This window comes from Ursus americanus, chromosome 13 (assembly GCF_024610735.1).
Source record: "Ursus americanus isolate L20-20 chromosome 13, mUrsAme1.1.p, whole genome shotgun sequence".
NCBI classification, from domain to species: Eukaryota; Metazoa; Chordata; class Mammalia; order Carnivora; family Ursidae; genus Ursus; species Ursus americanus.
This window is the reverse complement of record NC_142139.1, coordinates 48691998-48711522: the sequence shown is the minus strand read 5'-3', so window position 1 is coordinate 48711522 and position 19525 is coordinate 48691998. Positions and strand designations below refer to the sequence as shown.

Here is a 19525-nt window from a genome sequence, read left to right as displayed (position 1 = left end):
AAAACTTGCAAACTTTCTTAATGAAATCAGAACATTACTATTGTATATTTAATTAATTAATTTAATTTGTCATCAATTATATTATTTAGCAGACTCAACATTTGTAGATTTTAAATTTAAGCTCTTAAGTCATCCTAAGTAACTTTAAAGTTCATTGTATATAATATTCTGCGTTTTGGTTGTAATGCAATTTAGATTTATAGTCTCTCATTGCTGATATGAAGAAAAATGCTCTCTAGCTATTGAGAAACCCAAGTGACCACTTCATATGAAAATCTCAGTGTGGCTTTATGGTTATTATTCAGTTTGCCCATGCAGTAACTCCAGTGAAGTGTTATGAACATTATTTCTTAAGAAAACAAAACAAAATTCTAATAACTAAAAAAAACAGGGGCACCTGGGTGGTGCAGTCGTTAAGCGTCTGCCTTCGGCTCAGGGCGTGATCCCGGCGTTACGGGATCAAGCCCCACATCAGGCTCCTCTGCTGGAGGCCTGCTTCTTCCTCTCCCACTCCCCCTGCTTGTGTTCCCTCTCTCGCTGGCTGTCTCTATCTCTCTATCTCTGTCAAATAAATAAATAAAATCTTAAAAAAAAAAAAACCAATCAAGAGAAAACTTCAGCCAGAGGTAAAAAGTTACACTAAATGAACATTGCTACGTGACACGTTATTCCAAAACTTAATGGCTTAAAATCATGACTGTTCATTATTCCTTGCAAGGTTTTGGGTTGGCCTGGAAGTCCGGCTGATCTGGGTTGAACTACACAGGCCTTCCTAAATTTTCTCACTCCTGTGTAATAAATTTGTGTGTAAGCTAAGAACTGCTTAGTCTTGAATGGCCTCAGTTGGGATGATTTAGCTCTACTCTATGTGGTCTCTCTCTTTCTAGCAGGCTAATCTCAGTTTCTTTTTTTTTTTAATAATAATTTTTTTATTATATTATGTTAGTCACCATACAGTACATCCCTAGATTTTGATGTAAAGTTCCATGATTCATTACTTGCGTATAACACCCAGCACACCATGCAATATGTGCCCTCCTTTAATCTCAGTTTCTGCTCTTGTTGATGGCAAGGATCCAAGAGAAAGCAGGACAGGGCATGGAACAGGGCAAGCAGAAATGCACTTTCCTTTCTTCACTGCCTCTGCTTACGTCACATTTGCTAACATCACTTAGCCAGAGTAACTGACACAGCAAAACTCATAGTCAAAGAGGAGTAGACTAGGAAGTTAGCAGAGGACATTACTTAGAAAAGCCATTAATTGAGACCATCAATGAAATCAGTCTACCACAAAAGGGGATTCTTATGTTAACAACACTGTTAAAATGACCTACCTTCTAAGAAGTGGAATGATTTTCCACTGAAAAACAGACAATTTAATTTTCGGTTTTGAGGGACAGTTGGGTCTCCAACTAGTAAATTTCACTGAAGGGCAAGAACTTAGTGAATGAAATGGGGGTCATTTGGTTTTTACCATAAAATAATGAATCAGCAGCAGCTTCTTGATATATAATGGGTCATCTTCATTTAGAGGAAAAATGGGAAACATAAAAGAAGTCACAGAAAAAACCTGTTTTGAATGACTGACAAGTCTTTACTTCCAAATTAAATTCATTCTTCAGTTCTTTTTCAACAAACCTTTATTTAGGGCCTGGAAATAAAATTATTTTCAATTCAGAACATTGCAATTAAATAGGCACTTACAAAAGAGAGAAATACGTATCAATAAGGCTAAGTATATGGATTCTATGGAGTGCTATGTACAGGTACTAATAACCAGAAATTAAACTTTACAATGTGGATATTGTACTTTAAACATTTTTATTAAAATATGAAAAAATGTTACAGACAAGTGCATAAACCACAAATTTATAGCTTGATAAGTTTTCACAAATTGAAAATAATAATGTCACTAGCTCTGGGATACTTTTGAATTTATTCTCTGTGTGTTATCTCCTCTCTTCCCCTTATTCATGAATGATTAGGATAGAAAGTGTGTGTAGTGCAAAACATGTGGCTTGCAGTAGACCAGACAGCTGACCATTTGTTTTCCTAATTTGGCATTTTTCTTGAGAAAATTGATGGACTAGTTATTGATGCATTGTCTCTCCTCTCTCATCACCCTTAAATGACAGTTCTGCAATAATATATGTGTAAACATTGCTCCTGTGGCAGATGGCATGCTTTGTTAGTAGGGAAGACTAGAAGAACACTAGAGTAGGAAGGTTTCTCTTCCAAGTTTTGGTGTGTATTTCTTGGCAGACTCATGTACTACGTGCAAATTTCTTAGTGCCTAGCTTCATGCAACTCCTGGCTTAGTCCCTTGGCTCTAAAAGTTGTGATTTATAGCAGCTCATGGTAGTTCCCAATGGGCAGATTTCTCCAGCAACACCGTTAAGTGGCTTTTCAGTAGGGGGTTCCAGCAGGGTACCTCCTATGAACATTTTCTCCTGTAGAAGCTTCACAGCCTCAGTGAATTTTTCTACTCTCTAATGAGCCATAGGCATCCCCACCCTCTACAGAGAGGTCTAGGTGTCAACAATGCAAGAGAGGAGTCTCTTCCTTAGGCTTACTATCTCAACTCTTGGAGCAATGGTTACTCCTATATCTGTTATTCCCATATTGTTCAGAGTACCCTTTACTCCTAGTAGATAATCACCCATTACTCTAATTCACTGTTACACTTAGGAATTTCTAATTGAAATTTCCATGCTCAAATTATTGTGTGGTTTCTGCCTCTTGATTGGTTTTTGAATCACGTGCTTGCTTTCTTCTGGTTCCCAGAGTTCTTCTGATTCAAGACTGATGATTCATGGAAATAATGCTAAGTGGATTTTTGCATAACATTATTTGCTGATTTAATCCAAGAAATTTAAAATATCTATCAATGAATATTAAATGCAATTTAACTGAATATTAAAATCAACCCAAGAAGATATTAGGAAGATAATTACATTGAAAGTAAGAAGTGAATGGTATTGGCAAGTAAATGATTAGAAATGAATATTATTTAGGTACAAATACCAAGAGATGATTAGTTTTATAATTTAAATAGCATCATTTTCTGTTAAGATTATATGTGTTTTTTATTTATATACACTCATACAATTAATTGATTTATTGATATTTGCAATGTTATACATTACTGAGTGGTCCAACTTTCCTTGCTCAGGCAAAGAGAAGTTCTCTCATTTTATGTTGAAGAATCCATATTGTTACCTCATTTCTCTGATTTTTCTTAACCTCTCTGGTGGATCATTCACTCCTCTACATTATACAAAAACAATTTTTTTTCACCAGATAGTTGATACTTTTAATCTGGTTATACCTGGTCTCAAAAATCTCAGAGAGTTTCCATTTCTTAAAGATGATTATATACATTTTTTTCCTGACAACTTTTAACATTTCTCCTTATTTTTGGTCTTCAGTAATATCAATATATTTCTAGGTTGTTTTTTTAATTTGTTATTTTTGGAAAATTCCTGACTATTCATTTGCCAGCATTTTTCTCTCTATTCTCCCTCTTTTTTTTTTTTTCCTTCTAGTATTCCCATTACACATACTTTAGACTGATATTGGTCTATATCTCTTGGATGCTCAGTTCTCTCTCTCTCTCTCCCCTTTTTATTTCACTAATTTCTTGTGTGTGTTTCCATTTGAGTCATGTCTTTTGACCTATATTGAAGTTCACTGAGTCTTTCTTTGGATGTGTCAGGCATACTGATGAGCCTGTCAAAAGCACTCTTCATCTCTGTTACTAGTTTGTGTTTAAATTTATTTCCAGCATGTCCTTTAACACTTTCTTATTGCTTCTATTTCTCTGCCGAAATTACCCATCTATTCACAAATGTCTTCAAGTTTTTCCACTAGAGCCTGTGACATATTAATCATAGTTATTTTATCCCCTATCTGATTTTCCTAACAATAGATTTATATTTGAGATTAGTTCTATTGATTGTTTTGTCTCTCAACAGCAGATTATTTTTCCTTTCAATTTTGTGTGCCTCATAATTTTTAGTTGAAATCCACATAGTTCTGTGTGGGCTAGTATAGACTAAGGTAAATAGTATTTATGACTGGATATAGGCATGACTCTTTCTCTGCTAAGCCTCCATTGAGGAGTTGAGCCATGTTTCAGTTTTGTTGGTTGCTATGATTACCTTCAACGCACCACCAGCTCCAAGGCCTAGTGGCACCTTTCGGTTAGGGTGAGAGCCAGACTGATGATCTGAGAAAATTCTTGATTGTATTTAGTCCACCCTCAGTTTTCGATATTTCCTGCGAGCTTGTGCCTCAGAGAAGTTGTCTCCATGCTCTTGTCCCTCCATTAGTGGTATTCAGCTATTGCGTTGTTTTTTTCCTGGTTCTTGGTAGCCTAGGTGGTGAGGAGCAAGAAAGAATTCTATATTTTTTTTCTCATTCAACCTTAGCTTGAGGTTGTTCATGTGTCTCTTAGTCTTTTGAGTGGAGTTTTCTCAGTGATCCTCCCTTCCCCCAGTGGCAAGGGATCTTTAATTTTCTGGAAGTAGGAATATTTCTGGCTTTTCTCCTTTTCCCAAACTAGTAAGTTTTCACCCACTGAAAAGGACAGGATTTGCTGCCTTTCTTCAGCAGTTTAAAACTTTATCCTGGGGTGCCTGGGTGGCACAGCGGTTAAGCGTCTGCCTTCGGCTCAAGGCGTGATCCTGGCATTCTGGGATCGAGCCCCACATCAGGCTCCTCTGCTAGGAGCCTGTTTCTTCCTCTCCCACTCCCCCTGCTTGTGTTCCCTCTCTCGCTGGCTGTCTCTATCTCTGTCGAATAAATAAATAAAATCTAAAAAAAAAACCAAAACAACAACAACAAAAAAAACTTTATCCCACTGGGGAGAAGACTCCAGGCAAGAATTGTTGATTTTTTCCTCAGCAGCGGAACTACATTATGTTACACACATAGAACTACATTTTGAGGGATGCTTTCCCTGATCTCTACCGCCCTCCAGTCTTTTTCATAAGCAAGTAGTGAGGTCCAGGGAGAAGAGGCTGCAAGTGTTTGTGCTCCCACTGGTCTATACTCACAACTATGTATGTTCAGCTTTTAGCAATCCATTAAAAATCTTTTTTTTTTTTTTTTTTAACACCTGTCTGTATGGCAGCCTTGTCTTCTTCCAGTGCTGGGGTTTAGGTGGATGATTGCCCGTGCCTTGTCTCTTTCTGGAGGTTCACTCCAGCTTAATCAGATTTTACTCTAGTCGGTAGCTTTGAAGTCAGCACTCTAATGGGTTCAAGAACACAGTATGATTTTACAGATTGCTCAGCTTCTTGTTGTTTGGATAGATGTGACACTTTTCCATTTTTCTATTCTAAGATGGAGCCAGAACTTTATAATATACATTATTAATTCACTAATTATATCAAAATCACCAAGATCCCACATAACTTCGGGTATTATGTTATTAATATTTTTGATGAAACCAAAATAAAGATTGGTTCTCTTTTGGAACATGCCAGAATATAGTTTAGCATCTAAATGTTTATTTTTTCCATTAAAATTTTGAGAAGTAAAATTCTAGTCTATTTAGAGTAAATAAGAAAGAGACATGGAACTTTCTGCAAATACCTAGGGGAAGCTATATATTTTGAAGTTCACGATTTAAGTTCTAGTAGAATTTTTTATTGAATTGGTTATTTTATATTTTAATATTACACATACCCAAGGGTGTATATAACTTAAAGTAAAATAATGCCCCGGTAATTATGAACTCAATAACCATTTAAAAAAATACAACGTTAACAACAAATTTGAAGCCCCTCCCTGTTATAGGCTCCTCCCTATAATTGGCTCCTCCTATTATAGTCTCTTTTTTTTCTGTAGATATAACTCTTATCATGAGTTATAAATTAAGTAGTTCTTTGCTGTTTTTTTATATATGATATATACCTAAAATACAGTTTATTTTTGCATGTTTGAATTTTATATAAATTGAGTCATACTGTATTTTACATATATATTTGCCATTGTGTTTGGGGATTCATCCATATTTATGCCTGTATCCATAAAGCATGGACTTTCCCTTTTTTTTTTTAAAGATTTTATTTTTTTATTTGAGAGTGAGAGAGAGTGCAAGTCGGGGAAGGGAGAGGGACAAGGAGACTCTGTGCTGGAGCCCAATGCAGGGCTCAATGCAGGGCTTGATCTCAGGATCCTGAGATCATGAGCTAAGCTGAAATCAAGTTGGAAGCTTAACGGACTGAGCCACGCAGGCACCCCTTTAAAGCATGGACTCATGGAACTTGGACTCTAGAGCCAGATGGCCTAGTTTTTAATATTGTATCATCAACTCAATAGTCTTCATAGATAAGTTACTTCATCTTTTTGACTTCTGTTTCTTTGTGTGTAAAACAGTATTGCCAAAATATAAAGAATTAATATAATCAGGGGTGGTTCAATGTTACATGACCTTGAAGTTTTAAAGCACCTACATTTTGAAGGTGCTTTATTTAAGAAAGTGAATAACAAATTATAAATAGCAATGAGATAAAAACTTGGATGTTTATTACAATAAGAAATCACAGAAAATTTAATATTTTTGTAAATTTTACAGAAACACATTAAAATATAAACACATTGTAGGGCTGCTTTCAAAGATCCTTGGAAAGGGCTTGAACAAATAAGGGGCTCTGAAACTTAATCTTTATCAGCTTCATGGCAAATCTGACTCCGTATATATGTAAAATCCTTTGAATAGTAGTTCTGTAAAAATGATAGATTTTTTTAAAATTTATCTTATTACCTACTATTATATCAATGGAAAATTTTTGTAGGTTTTTCCCTCTTTTTATTGAAGAATAATTGACATGCAATATTGTATTAGCTTCAGATATACAGCATAGTGATTCAATATTTATATACATTACAAAAGCATCACTACAACAGGGCCAGCTACCAGCTATCACCATATGAAGTTGTTGCAATATTATTGACATATATCCTATGTTGTGAATTATGTCCTCTTGTTTTATTTATTTTATAACTGAAGTTTGTGCCACTTAATCCCCTTCACCTATTTCACCTGTCTCCCCTCTGGCAACCATTAGTTTTCTCTCAGTATCTGAATCTGTTTCTGTTTTATTTGTTCATTTGTTTATTTTAGATTCCACATGTAAGTAAAATCGTATGGTGTTTGTTTATCTGTCTTTGACTCATTTCACTTAGCATAATGCCCTCTAGGTTCGTCCACATTATTACAAATGGCAAGTTTTCATTCTTTTTTTTATGTCTGGGTAATATTCCATTGTATATACATACCACAGCTTCTTTATCCATTTCTCTATTAATGGGCATTTAGGTTGCTTCCATATCTTGGCAATCGTAAATATGCTGCAGTAAACATAAGGGTGCTTATATCTTTTCAAATTAGTGTAGGATTATTTTCTTCAGTAAAATAAAATACGATTATTTTCTTCAGTAAAATAAAATAATCTAAATATTCACATATGCATCAAATAATACTGTTACAGATGGTTTTCATAACGTTGGTTTTGGTTTCCTCACGAAAGAGTGCCGTTGCTTGACTTTTTGTTTGCTTATCAACTTGAAATAATAATTTCAGTTCACATTAGGTTATTTATTTTCTAGTGTATCTTTTTAAAATTAACACATGAAATGGCTTACTTTAGGAAAAAAGGGTTTGAAAATAATGTATTTAACAAATCAAATTTATATTATTGAATTTTATATACCACTGTTGTATTTACTGATGATAGATTAATATCTAATAGACTAGTGAGAAACTTCCATATTTTTTAGAAAAATCACATAAATCATGATGAGATAATAGTACTTAGTCAACTTCAATATGTAGATGTTTGCTTACATTACTTTTATTGCTCTTTTATGAAAATATATTTTGTACACATAAAAAGGTAGGAAAATAGCTTGCACAAGATTGCAAAGTAAAAGCACACTAGCATAATCAACATTTCAAATACTATAATGTGAGTATATATCAAAGCAATGGATATTACATAGACTATCTCATTTAAAGTGTCGTAACACTGGTACCATGCAATTTAGAACTATGGAGAACATAATATGAGATAGGAAAGTAAGTTTTAAATTTCAAATTTACCATTTTTTAATGGATGGGATTTTCTTTCGGATTGGCATAAACGCTCATGGTTAGATACAGGCCTGAATTTCAGTCGTTATGACCTGGTATAATCATACCTGATGTGTGCTGCCCTGCATATTCAATGCTTGTCATTTATAGGTTGTTAAATCTTTTAATTTTTCTTCTTACGTAATTGATTATAGACAATAGTAGCCATAAAACTTTTTTAAATTTTAGAAATGTGCTACAGATTTTCTTTTTAACCACAGTTCTCTTTTTTACTGCTTTGAAAAGAATATAAACAATCAACTCAACAAAATAAATGATTTCGGTTTTTTCTGTTGACTTTCCAGACATCAGTGCCTTGAGGCAACTTTTTAATCGTGTCGAGGCTTATAAAGATTTAATCACTGAAGGAATATTTATGGAGCGTCTATTGGCAGCAAGGTTATAAAGGTGTAATGGGGGCCTAGAATAAGTGCAAGATTTTGTCCCTGAATTCAAAGACTGTCTATTTTAAGGCCATAATTTTCAACCATGGCTGAGTATCAAAATTGCACGTTTGGTTTAATCTATTTACGATTAGAAAAATGCTGAGAAAATGAAAGATTTAAAGATTAGGTGTGCTGAATCAGGATGAAGGTAAAGAGTAGGATTGATGTATCTGTATATATATTTATATGTTTTTTATATGTAGTGCATATACTTATGTATATTCTCAAAATATATATTTAAAAAACTCAAAGGTAATTTTGAAGTTTGGCTAAAATAATGGAGAATCTGGAAAGAGGAAGATGTATTAAGAATTACATAACAATGAGAGTAATTCAGTTCTGTAGTAGTTCAATTCTGTAGGTTGGATGCACATCTTAGACCCCTCACTTTGGTCGTGTCTTAGTCCATTGGGCTGCTATAACAAAATTCTACAGACTAGGTAACATAAACAACAGAAATTTATTTCTCACAGTTCTGGAACCGGGAAATCAAAGGTCAAAGCACTACCACATTAATGTACTGGCAAGAGCCCTCTTCCTGGCTAAGAGTAGGTGACTTCTCCCTGTGTCTTAAAATGGTGGAAAGGGTGAGGGGTCTCTTTTAAAGGATCACTAATCCCATTTACAAAGGTTCCACTCCCATGATTTAATCACCTTCCAAAAGCCCAATCTCCTTTTACCGTATTGGGCATTAGGATTTCAATGCATGAATTGGGAAGGAGTCACAAACATTCAGACCATAGGAGTTGGTGACCGCAAACTTAACATGAGCCTATTTCAGTTTTCTTATATATAAAATGGGACTAACAGTAGTGCACTTGAAAAGGATTGTGGGGGAATGGGATAGGCCGGTGATGGGAATAAGGAGGGCACATATTGCATGGTGCACTGGGTGTTATACACAACTAATGAATCATCGAGCCTTACATCGAAAACCGGGGATGTACTGTATGGTGACTAACATAATATAATAAAAAATCATTATAAAAAAAAAGATTGTATAAAAGGATGAAATTTGATAATTTATATAAAGTATTTAGCATAGTACTTGACATATTTAAGTGTTCAATAAATATTTATTGGGTTTAATGTTAGTGTAGTGAAAAGATCCATGCCTTACTCAGAATGATGAGAGAAAATGAAAGTGTTGTTTATACAGAAAAGCTGTCTGAAAAGGTGATTATAAAGTTGTATATTGAAAGAAATTGAGACTGGAAGATTTTGCTTCTATTTAGAAGAAAGAGGAAAAAAACAAATAAAGATATATAAACTAGAAGGGGTCACACATATGCTAATTTAGAAAATATTCTAAGTTAAAGCAATTTCATGTTACAGAATAAGACATAGCAGTAAGATACTTTAAATGAATATTCTCAAGGTTATATTCTCTGGTAATTTTCATATCATTAGGCAAACAAATCTTGATTATAATAGACAGGGAAGACTCATGCTTTCTAGGTAGCTATGTAGAACAGCATATGGAAAAGTTGTTTATTTCAGATTTTATGGAGATTTAAAAAAAGTATTTTTTGAAAATATACTTTACAAGACCTATTTACAGTTTGGCATACATGAATATAAAAATAATTACAAATAGCAAATATGCTTAGGGTTTTTACAATTACTTCCAATTATTCTTGTCCCGTGAAAGGATTCTTTTCTGTTCTGATTTGGTCTCCAGACTTGTTCTGCTTGCAATGAATCTTTCTTGTATGTGCTTGCCTCCTTGCCTGCTTGTCAACCTTATGCACACTGGATATCTTAGGTTATCAGTCATGACTTTTGGGTCATAATCTTTTCCAAAATACTTTGTAACTCTAAACATTATTAGTTGAGTTCTATAGAAGTTTGGCTTTTCCACATTTTATCCTGCTGCATGTCAACTGTCTGCTTCAGTGTTAACCAGAATCACTGCTTCAGGCTTTATAGCTGGCATTTCCATTCTCTAGCCAAAGTGCGCTGCCCTAAGAGTGAGCAGGGTTTTTAATGGTGGCCTGTGCTGATGCAGGGAGTTTTATCATGCATGTGTATCACACAGTGACTCTCCTTTTGGGGTTCAGGTTCTAAATCCTCTCCTATTGTGCAGGTCATGAGGCTTTCCCTGTAGCTTTACGCTCCCCCTGGCAGCTGTAGAAATGTGGTATGATTAATCTTATATGATGTTGAAGAATTTTATCTTATTTGACAGTTATTAAAGAAATATTCTTCAGCTAAATGATACAGTATGTTTCTTCCTACTTTTCTGTCACTCCTTCTCTTCACCCTCTCCCTTTTTTTTTTTTAAGATTTTTTAATTTATTTATTCGACAGAGATAGAGACAGCCAGCGAGAGAGGGAGAACAGCAGGGGAGTGGGAGAGGAAGAAGCAGGCTCATAGTAGAGGAGCCTGATGTGGGGCTCGATCCCAGAATGCCAGTATCATGCCCTGAGCTGAAGGCAGACGCTTAACCGCTATGCCACCCAGGCGCCCTTTCTCCTCCTTCCTGTCCCCCTCCTCTTTATTCTCATTCTTATTCTTCTCTCCTCCTCTCACACCCTCTTTCTGCCTTGTTCCTTCTGTCTCTTTCTCTCTTGACTGAGAATGCATTTTCCTTATTTTTGGGCCCAGGTTCAATAGCTTCATAGTAATTTTCTTGATTGCAATCAATCTGTATGAGTATCAGTTAGAGCGGAAGCTATTTTTAAAAGAAATGCACATGGTCTGAATATAGGTAAAGTCAGAAACATACAAGGTATATTTTTGAGCGCTACTATGTGAATATTGGTAAGTCACTAGGTACTATGATATTTTAAAGATATAAGGATAACAATTTTTTTCTGTTTTTCTTTTATTTTATTTATCTATTTTTATTATGTTTAGTTAGCTAGCATATAGTACATCATTCGTTTTTGATGTAGTGTTCAACGACTCATTAGTTGTGTATAACACCTAGTGCTCATTAGTACAATTACAAATGGGGAAGGGGGTTTCCTGACCAAATTCTGCTGATACAATTAGTTATAGTTTAGGAAAAAAGTAAAGATGAATGCTCACTTCTGTAAAAGATAAAAAGGAAATGTTAAAAGATAAAAATGTAATTTTATGAACATAAGGAAATGAGAAAGAAATGGGATAGGCTGGTGATGGGTAGTAAGGAGGGCACTTATTGCATGGTGCACTGGGTGTTATACGCAGCTAATGAATCATTGAACTTTATATCGGAAACCGGGGATGTACTGTATGGTGACTAAGATAATATAATAAAAAATCATTAAAAAAAAATGTTGGGAAATATTTATATTAAATCAGCATGAAAAAAGCCTGTCTAATCATAAAGTTGATATGAGGAATGAAACAATCTTCAAACCAAATTATTCTACACAATAGATGAAGAATGCATTAAAAATTTGGGGAACGAACATGAAAGATAGCAAACTTCAAAGTTAAAAGTTGGAAGAAACAATAAACAAGCATTTTTTAAAAAATTATTTATTTATTTTAGAGAAAGAAGGAGCACACAAGCAGGAGGAGGGTCAGAGGGAAAGGGAGAAAAAGAATCTCAAGCAGATTCCCTGCTGACTATATAGGGTTTGATCTCAAGTCCCTGAGATCATGACCTGAGCCAAAATAAGAACTGGCCTCTTAACTGACTGAGCCAACCAGCTGCTCCACCCAATAATTCTTAAAGAGTAAATCCTAATAGTTACCACATATATAAAAAACCTTTTAGTAGTATTTGTAGTAAAAGATGTTGAAAATTTGCCAATTACATCTTGAGAAGAGTGAGTGCAACAGCACTGTTACAGTCATCCTCATTTTCTGCTGCTGAGAAGGGGAAGAGACATGCTGTTGACTTATTTTAAATGCTTTTGACTTAAGCCCCAGATCTATCAGCTTTCCTTCTTCCTTTTCCATATGTGCTTTCACTGTATTTCTAGCCTCTTTTCTTCAGACTTCCTTTGTTTTGGGCATTTTATCTTGACTTTCTTCTTTGTTTCTCTTTTCCTGTCCTTATTCCTATTTGAATCTGTGATTGACAAGGAAGGCAGCATAGTGTAGGGGTTTAAAGCACAGCCTCTGGAGTAAGGCTACCTGGTTTCAAATCCTAGTTCTACTAATTAGGGGCCAAGAGAAACTAAGGAGATTACTTAGCATCTTAGTATCTGCTGCTGTAACGTGAGAGGAATTTAGTAGATTCTCTAGTACTAAGATTCATAGGTTTGTTATATGGATCAAATATGTCAATATTTATGAATTACTCAGAGCAGTATCTGACATATAATACTACTATTTAAATAAAGATTAAAATGCATTGTTTTTTTTATATTTTGCATGGATAACCTGTGGTTCATTTTCTTTCTTTTAATGCTTACAATATTTGTAATGCAGAAGTGTTTATTCTTTACATAAGCATATTTGGTCATTCTTTTTTGATTTCTAAATTTTTACACTAAATAAAGATTCTATTGGCCAAAGTGATATGGTTTTATTTTAATATGTAAATGTTATTATTCCATATATAACTTATTTTCAGTAAGAGCTTTATTGAAATATAATATTCATAAAATAACCCCTTAAAATGTCTAGTTAAGCTGTTCTTAATATTTTCTGAAAATTCTGCAGCTATAATAGCTATCAAAGTTTAGAATATTTTCATCACTCCAAAAAGGACTCCATTCTGAACATTTGGCCATTCTGAACATTTCATATAAATAAACTCATACGATTTGTGGCTTTTTGAGTTTGGTTTCTTTGATTTAACATAATGTTTTCAAGATTCATTCATTCTGTAGTGTATATCAGTACTTTATTCCTTTGTATTGCCAAATAATATTCTATTATACATAGATATACCACTTTGTGTTTATCCATTCATCAATTGATAGGTATTTGAGGTGTTTTCACTTTTTGGTTAATATGAGTAATGCTACTATGAATATTCATGTACAGTTTTTGTACAGATTTTTTTTTTTATTCTTTTGGGTATATGCCTAGGAATCAAATTTGTTAGACATATGAGACTCTGTTTAAGGAAGTTTAACTCTTAAGTCTGTTTAAGTTTTTGAGGAACTGCCACAACTGTTATTCCAAGTAGGTATTCCATTTAATATTCTCATCAGCAATGTTTGAAGGTTCCAGTTTTCCCACATCCTCTTCAACAATTGTTACTGTCTTTTTTATTTTAGCCATCCTAGTAGGTGTGAAGGGGTATTTCATAGTGGTTTTCATTTGCCTTTCCCTAATGACTAATGATGCTGATTATCCTTATATGTGCCTATTGCCCATATGTAATTCTTTTTTGATAGGTATCTATTCAAATTCTTTGCTCATTGTTTTAATTGGATTGTTTCTCCTTTTATGGTTCAACTGTAATAGTTATATATATATATATATATATATATATATATATATATATATATATATATGTAATAGTTTTATGTGTGTGTATGTACATATACATATACATATATACATATACATATATTCTGGATACAAGCCCTTATAAGGTAAATAATTTGCAAATATTTTCTCCCATTCTGTTGAAGAGCTTTTCACCTTCTTGATAGTATCCTTTGGGAAACACACGTTTTTAATTTTGATGAAGTATAATTTATCTATTTTTCTTTAGTTTCCTATATTTAATCACTGAAATCTTGGTCAGTTTAGTGATGAGCTAATGATTGAACAGATATTTAATTAAATGTGTTGAGTCAATAAGTCTTCTAGACTTGGCCAAGGTGCTCTATTTCTGTTCTGTGTTATGCATTCAGTGCTCCCCTAGGCAGTTACAAGTCTGCCTTAGCCTTCACTTTCTGTCTGTACAGGGCCTCAAAGCCAATCAGAGATGAGAGATTAGGGAGTCTCTTCTTAATTCTAAAATGTAAAATGTAAAAATGTAAAATGTAAAATGTAAAAAAAATATAATATGTATATTATATATATATAATATATATATATATATGACACCTCTTTTGGGCATGCACACAGTCTTGCAGTCCTGCACATTTTTATGGCCTTCTAGATTCCCAGAAATATGCAGATTTTTTCATATGCCCCTATTGACATCCCAGTTCCATTTTTCCTTTTAAGTTTTTGTTTGTTGGTTTGGTTTGGTTTGGTGCACCTATCGTTATCTCTAATCAGTATCTCCATCATAAGAATTGTAATGTTAAACAATAGCTGTTGTATCTTTTCAATAAAGGCCTTAGGGATAGGACTGTTCACACAGACTGAGCTCAAAGACTTACTCAAATAAAAAAAAGTCACAAAAATGGAAGTTTTCAGGGGGCTGCCAGATAGGTCAAATGGTGACAGTTCTTCAGGGATGGGACCTTGGAGGAGCTCCAAGCTTTTTCTTCCCCTCCAGTGTGTGCTAGGATGATGGTTTTCTCAGCACGCAGAATTACAAAGCTGATGGTTCAAGGCGTCCATGCAGCTGTGGAGAGAGGGATGCCACAAATCTCTTTGTTCTTACCGAGATCCAACTATTTTTTGGAGTAAATGCTCTGTAGATTGGTGCAAGCCTTTTTTTTTTTTTAATCTCTTTCCAGAGTTCTGAGAAGTTGATTTTGACAATTACTGCAGTGTATTCATTGCCTTTATGGAAAAGAAGATTTTCTAGTCTTTGCTGTTCCAGAGGTGCTTCTTGGTTTGATTTTAACAAACAGTATGAGATTTTTTTTCTTTTTTCCAAAATTGTCATAAATTTGTCTCCATAGATTTGAAATAGTATGGTTATTTTGTTTTAATATATTGATTGTTTCTGGGGTTTAAAAAATCATATTCTATCAATATAGTTATAAAATTTATCACTGACACCATACTGCTTTCATCTTTTTTTTCCCCATGGATAAACATATTATTAAAGGATATAAAAATTAATGGACAATTATTAGTGTAGAGAATATAATTAAGAGCTATTTATTTTAGCTACAAATAAGAAAAAAGTAGTTTTACAGCTATATTAATTAAAAAGGTATAGCCGTACCCTCTTATCCTCACGAGTTATATTCCAAGACCCCCAGGGGATGCTTGAAACTGTGTATAGTGTCAAACCCTATATATATTCTATGTTTTTTCCTATATGTACATACCTATGATAGAGTTTAATTTATAAATCAGGCTTAGTAAGAGATTAAGAGCAATAATAATAAAATAGAAAAATTATAACAATATACTGTAATAAAAGCTATGTGAATGTGGTCTCTCTCGAGATATCTTATTGTATTGTACTCATGCTACTTCTTGTAATGATGTGAGATGATAAAATACCTCCATGATGAGATGAAGCAAGGTGAATGATGCAGACATTGTGATTTAGCATGAAGCTACTACTGACCTCCTGATGACACATCAGAAGGACAATCATCTGCTTCCAGACTGCGGTTGACTATGGCTAAGTGAAATTGTGGAAAACAGAACCATGGATAGGGGGAGACTGTTGTAATCTAAATTAGAAAAAAAATATGTGGAATTGAGTTACTTTATATATAAACTCATATAATTCAAATAAATACTAAAAAGCTGTATGTATGAGTGAAATTACACTTTTTGAATAAAACATGTCTTGAGAAAATGGTAATTATAGGTCTTCCGACTCTATAAGACTAACAATGATCATTTTGATAATTTAAAAACAGTATTTTAGCCTATTTACTTTCCTCCTGAATATACTTTTTAAAAAAGTGAGTTGTTATAATACATTTTAAATACAAAGATCTCATTTTATTTCATTTTATTTTATTTTATTTTATTTCTATAGGACTTTGGAGATGATGGGTCCTTGTATATTACTAAGGTTACCACAACTCACATGGGCAATTACACCTGCTATGCAGATGGCTATGAACAAGTCTTTCAGACACACATCTTCCAAGTAAACGGTAAGAAATATGGTGTTGTTATCATTGCTTTATGCTTCTCTATAAATTCAAAGAATATCACAGTTGATTAGGAAGGCAAGGCTTCATTTTTTTTTAATTTGACAAGACCTCGGTTTTTGTTTGTTTTGTTTTGTTTTAAGACTTATTGTCAGTGTAAAACCTTTTTCAATTTAAAAAGCAGGTGGTTTAGTGAATAAATGCTATAAATTTTACCACTTTTCTCATCGTGAAATAGTACAGAGTAACTAACTCATTCTAATTGGAAAATTAAAGCATAAGAAATTTAAATTACTTTTTGAAATTTAAATATCAACAATTAGGCAACTATATAAATTTTAGAAACTGAAAAAATTAAGCATCTTGAAATTTTAATCAGATTATCTGGTTGATCTTATTACTGATATAAAAAACTGCTATTTATGTACAGCAAATGTTATACTCTCAACGGTTAATTTAATGGCTGTGAACATTGGGCATGTAGGCTGATATTCTTTTTTTTAAGATTTTAATTAATTTATTTATTTGAGAGAGAGAGAGAGAGAGGGAGCATGTGGTTGGGGGTGGGGGGACGGGCAGAGGGAGTGGGAGAAGTTGACTCCCGGCTGAGCAGGGATCTGGGCTCCGGCTTATTCCCAGGACCTGGAGATCATGACCTAAGCTAAAAACAGATGCTTAACCGACTGAGCCACCCATGGGCTCCTGATATTATTCTTATAATCAGAGGGTTTTTTTCTTTTTCTGATTTAATTCAAATTTTGGCTATTTAGTTCAATTGATTGTATAGGATTGTATGTATGATACATTAATTCACACTGATTCACTTCCATATTGATATATATATTACTTTACTTCATGATTTACTGAAAGAAAACAGAAGCTTAGTTGGCATGCCATAGGAACAGCAAGATGGCTAATGTGGTTTGTATGAACTAAGAGGAAAGTGACAGATAAGAGCTTGGTGAGGTAGCCCGGGGTCAGATCACATGGATCCCTAGGGACCTAATTAAATATTGGATTCCCATTCTGAGTGTAATGTGGGAAGCCATCAAAGTATTTAATGTATGAAGTGGCATATTCTAAGTTGTTTTAAGATGACTGGAATCACTGAGATCTGTTAAAAAATTATTTTAATAGTCTAGGAAAGAGATAATGGTGGCTTAATATATAGTGTTAATGATGAAGAGGTAAAGAGTGGTTAAATTTAGAATATTTATTGAAAGTAGATCTGATGATATTACTGAGGAATGGCCTGTAAATATAGGAGAGAATTTTTAAAAAATAAACCCAAGTAATTTGAAGCATTTAGATATATCCTTGTGACATTAACTGGATATAGAAGCAGCATATTTGGAGACTGAGTGAGACTAATATATATATTTGGACAAGTTAACTTCAATACAATTTCTAGATGGAAATCAAGTATGCAATTCAGTATGTAAGTCTGGAGATCGGAGGAGAGTGACAGCCTAAAGATGTATATTTAGATAATATCAATGTGCAAAAACTGTATTTAAAGCCATAAGTTGGAGCTTGATGAGGTCACCTTAGGGATGAGTATAAATATTCATACTAAGAATTGAGCCTTGGAGCTGAGGTCAACAAGTGGAGAAAACAAGACTTAGAATGAGCACCTTGTGTTGGAAAGTGTGTCCTGAGAAATCAATTAAAAAATGTTAAAAAAAAAAAAAAAAGGTTGAGAAGATGGAGAGTTTATGGTTTGACTGTTACGGGCACTCAACAGAAGTAGATCTAGGCCTTGGTTTCTAATGCAAACCCAGTTGTAACTAAACATGGGTCAAGGCTTGGAAGAGAACTTTCAAGGACGCTGGTGAAGAGAGCAGACAAGGTACAAAGGAGGTGATGCATGGTATTCCCAGTGGTCTCAGATGTTTGGAGTAGGACTTTGGATACAGCAGTTGTACCTGGGGATACGCAATCTAGAGAGGACAGAACAAATCTGTATGGGGGGATATTCTCTACCTAGATGAAGCATCCTGGGGAAATAGTTGTTGTTGCAAATCTGGTTCTTCCCTCTTTGTTGTGATTGTTTACAGACTAATGGCCTCTTTGACAAGACTGATGCTCTGAGCTCTTTGTTTGTTTCCTGAGAGATTCTCCAGTTTTGTTTTGGTTAACAATTAGTTCTGTCTTTTATATTCACTCCCAGTTCTAGTTTACAGACTAATGGCCTCTTTGACAAGACTGATGCTCTGAGCTCTTTGTTTGTTTCCTGAGAGATTCTCCAGTTTTGTTTTGGTTAACAATTAGTTCTGTCTTTTATATTCACTCCCAGTTCTAGTTCGTCAGTCTAAGGACCGGCTGGTTGAGCTCTTATAGTTTGTAGAGCAGTGAATGGTTCATGTTCTAGCAGTATCAGAATCATATGACAAAATTATCAAAAATGTAGAACTCTGGACTCCACCAGGACTTTCTGGAAATTGATTTGAAATCTGCATTTTGGCAAGCTTCCTAGGTAATTGTGATGCTTGGTAAAGCATGAGAACCATTCCAAATCACTGTTGTTTCGGAGTTTCTGCTCCCCATTCATGTCTTAAGCAGGCTTATTACATAACTTACTCATTTGCATGCTCCAGCTGGGAAGCCCAGTAAGAAGGCTTTGAGCCAAACTGCAGGCTTTCTTGTTGCAAGATGTGCCCTGAACAGCACTGGAGAAATGCAGCTTCCCTATTTCATCCCCTCCTTGTGAATGAACGGCTTCCTCTGTGATCTCAAGGTTTTTCTGAAGATGGAATGTGGGAATAAAGGAACCATGAGGCCTTAGCAACAGAGCCAAGACCATCATTCTCAACATTATGAATTAATTTAGAGGACTTCAATATTAGCATTGACTGCCAGTGAGATCTAATGCTTTCTCCCTTCTAGAAACAAAGATCCCAGAGCTTGGGAGTAAAACCCTTCTCTTTCTATTACCTTCTACTGTGTTTAATCTGCTTCAAAATCCTTCGTATAAATGTTTTTATGAAGGCATGGGGTTTGCAAAAAGGGAAAATAATAATATTATTGCTGAACATTGGTTGAGACTGAACAGAGAGGGAACTGCAGTAGCTTCTAGAGA

At 34.3% G+C, this 19525-nt stretch overlaps 1 protein-coding gene across 1 annotated transcript in view; it reads left to right on the top strand.

The window, feature by feature from the left end:
- FSTL5 (follistatin like 5) overlaps window positions 1–19525 on the top strand; it is a 698132-nt gene that overhangs the window by 514740 nt on the left and 163867 nt on the right. The window contains exon 8 of the mRNA XM_045798623.2: window positions 16329–16449. Within this exon, the coding sequence (XP_045654579.2) occupies window positions 16329–16449 (121 nt within the window). The remainder of the gene's footprint in view (window positions 1–16328; window positions 16450–19525) is intronic.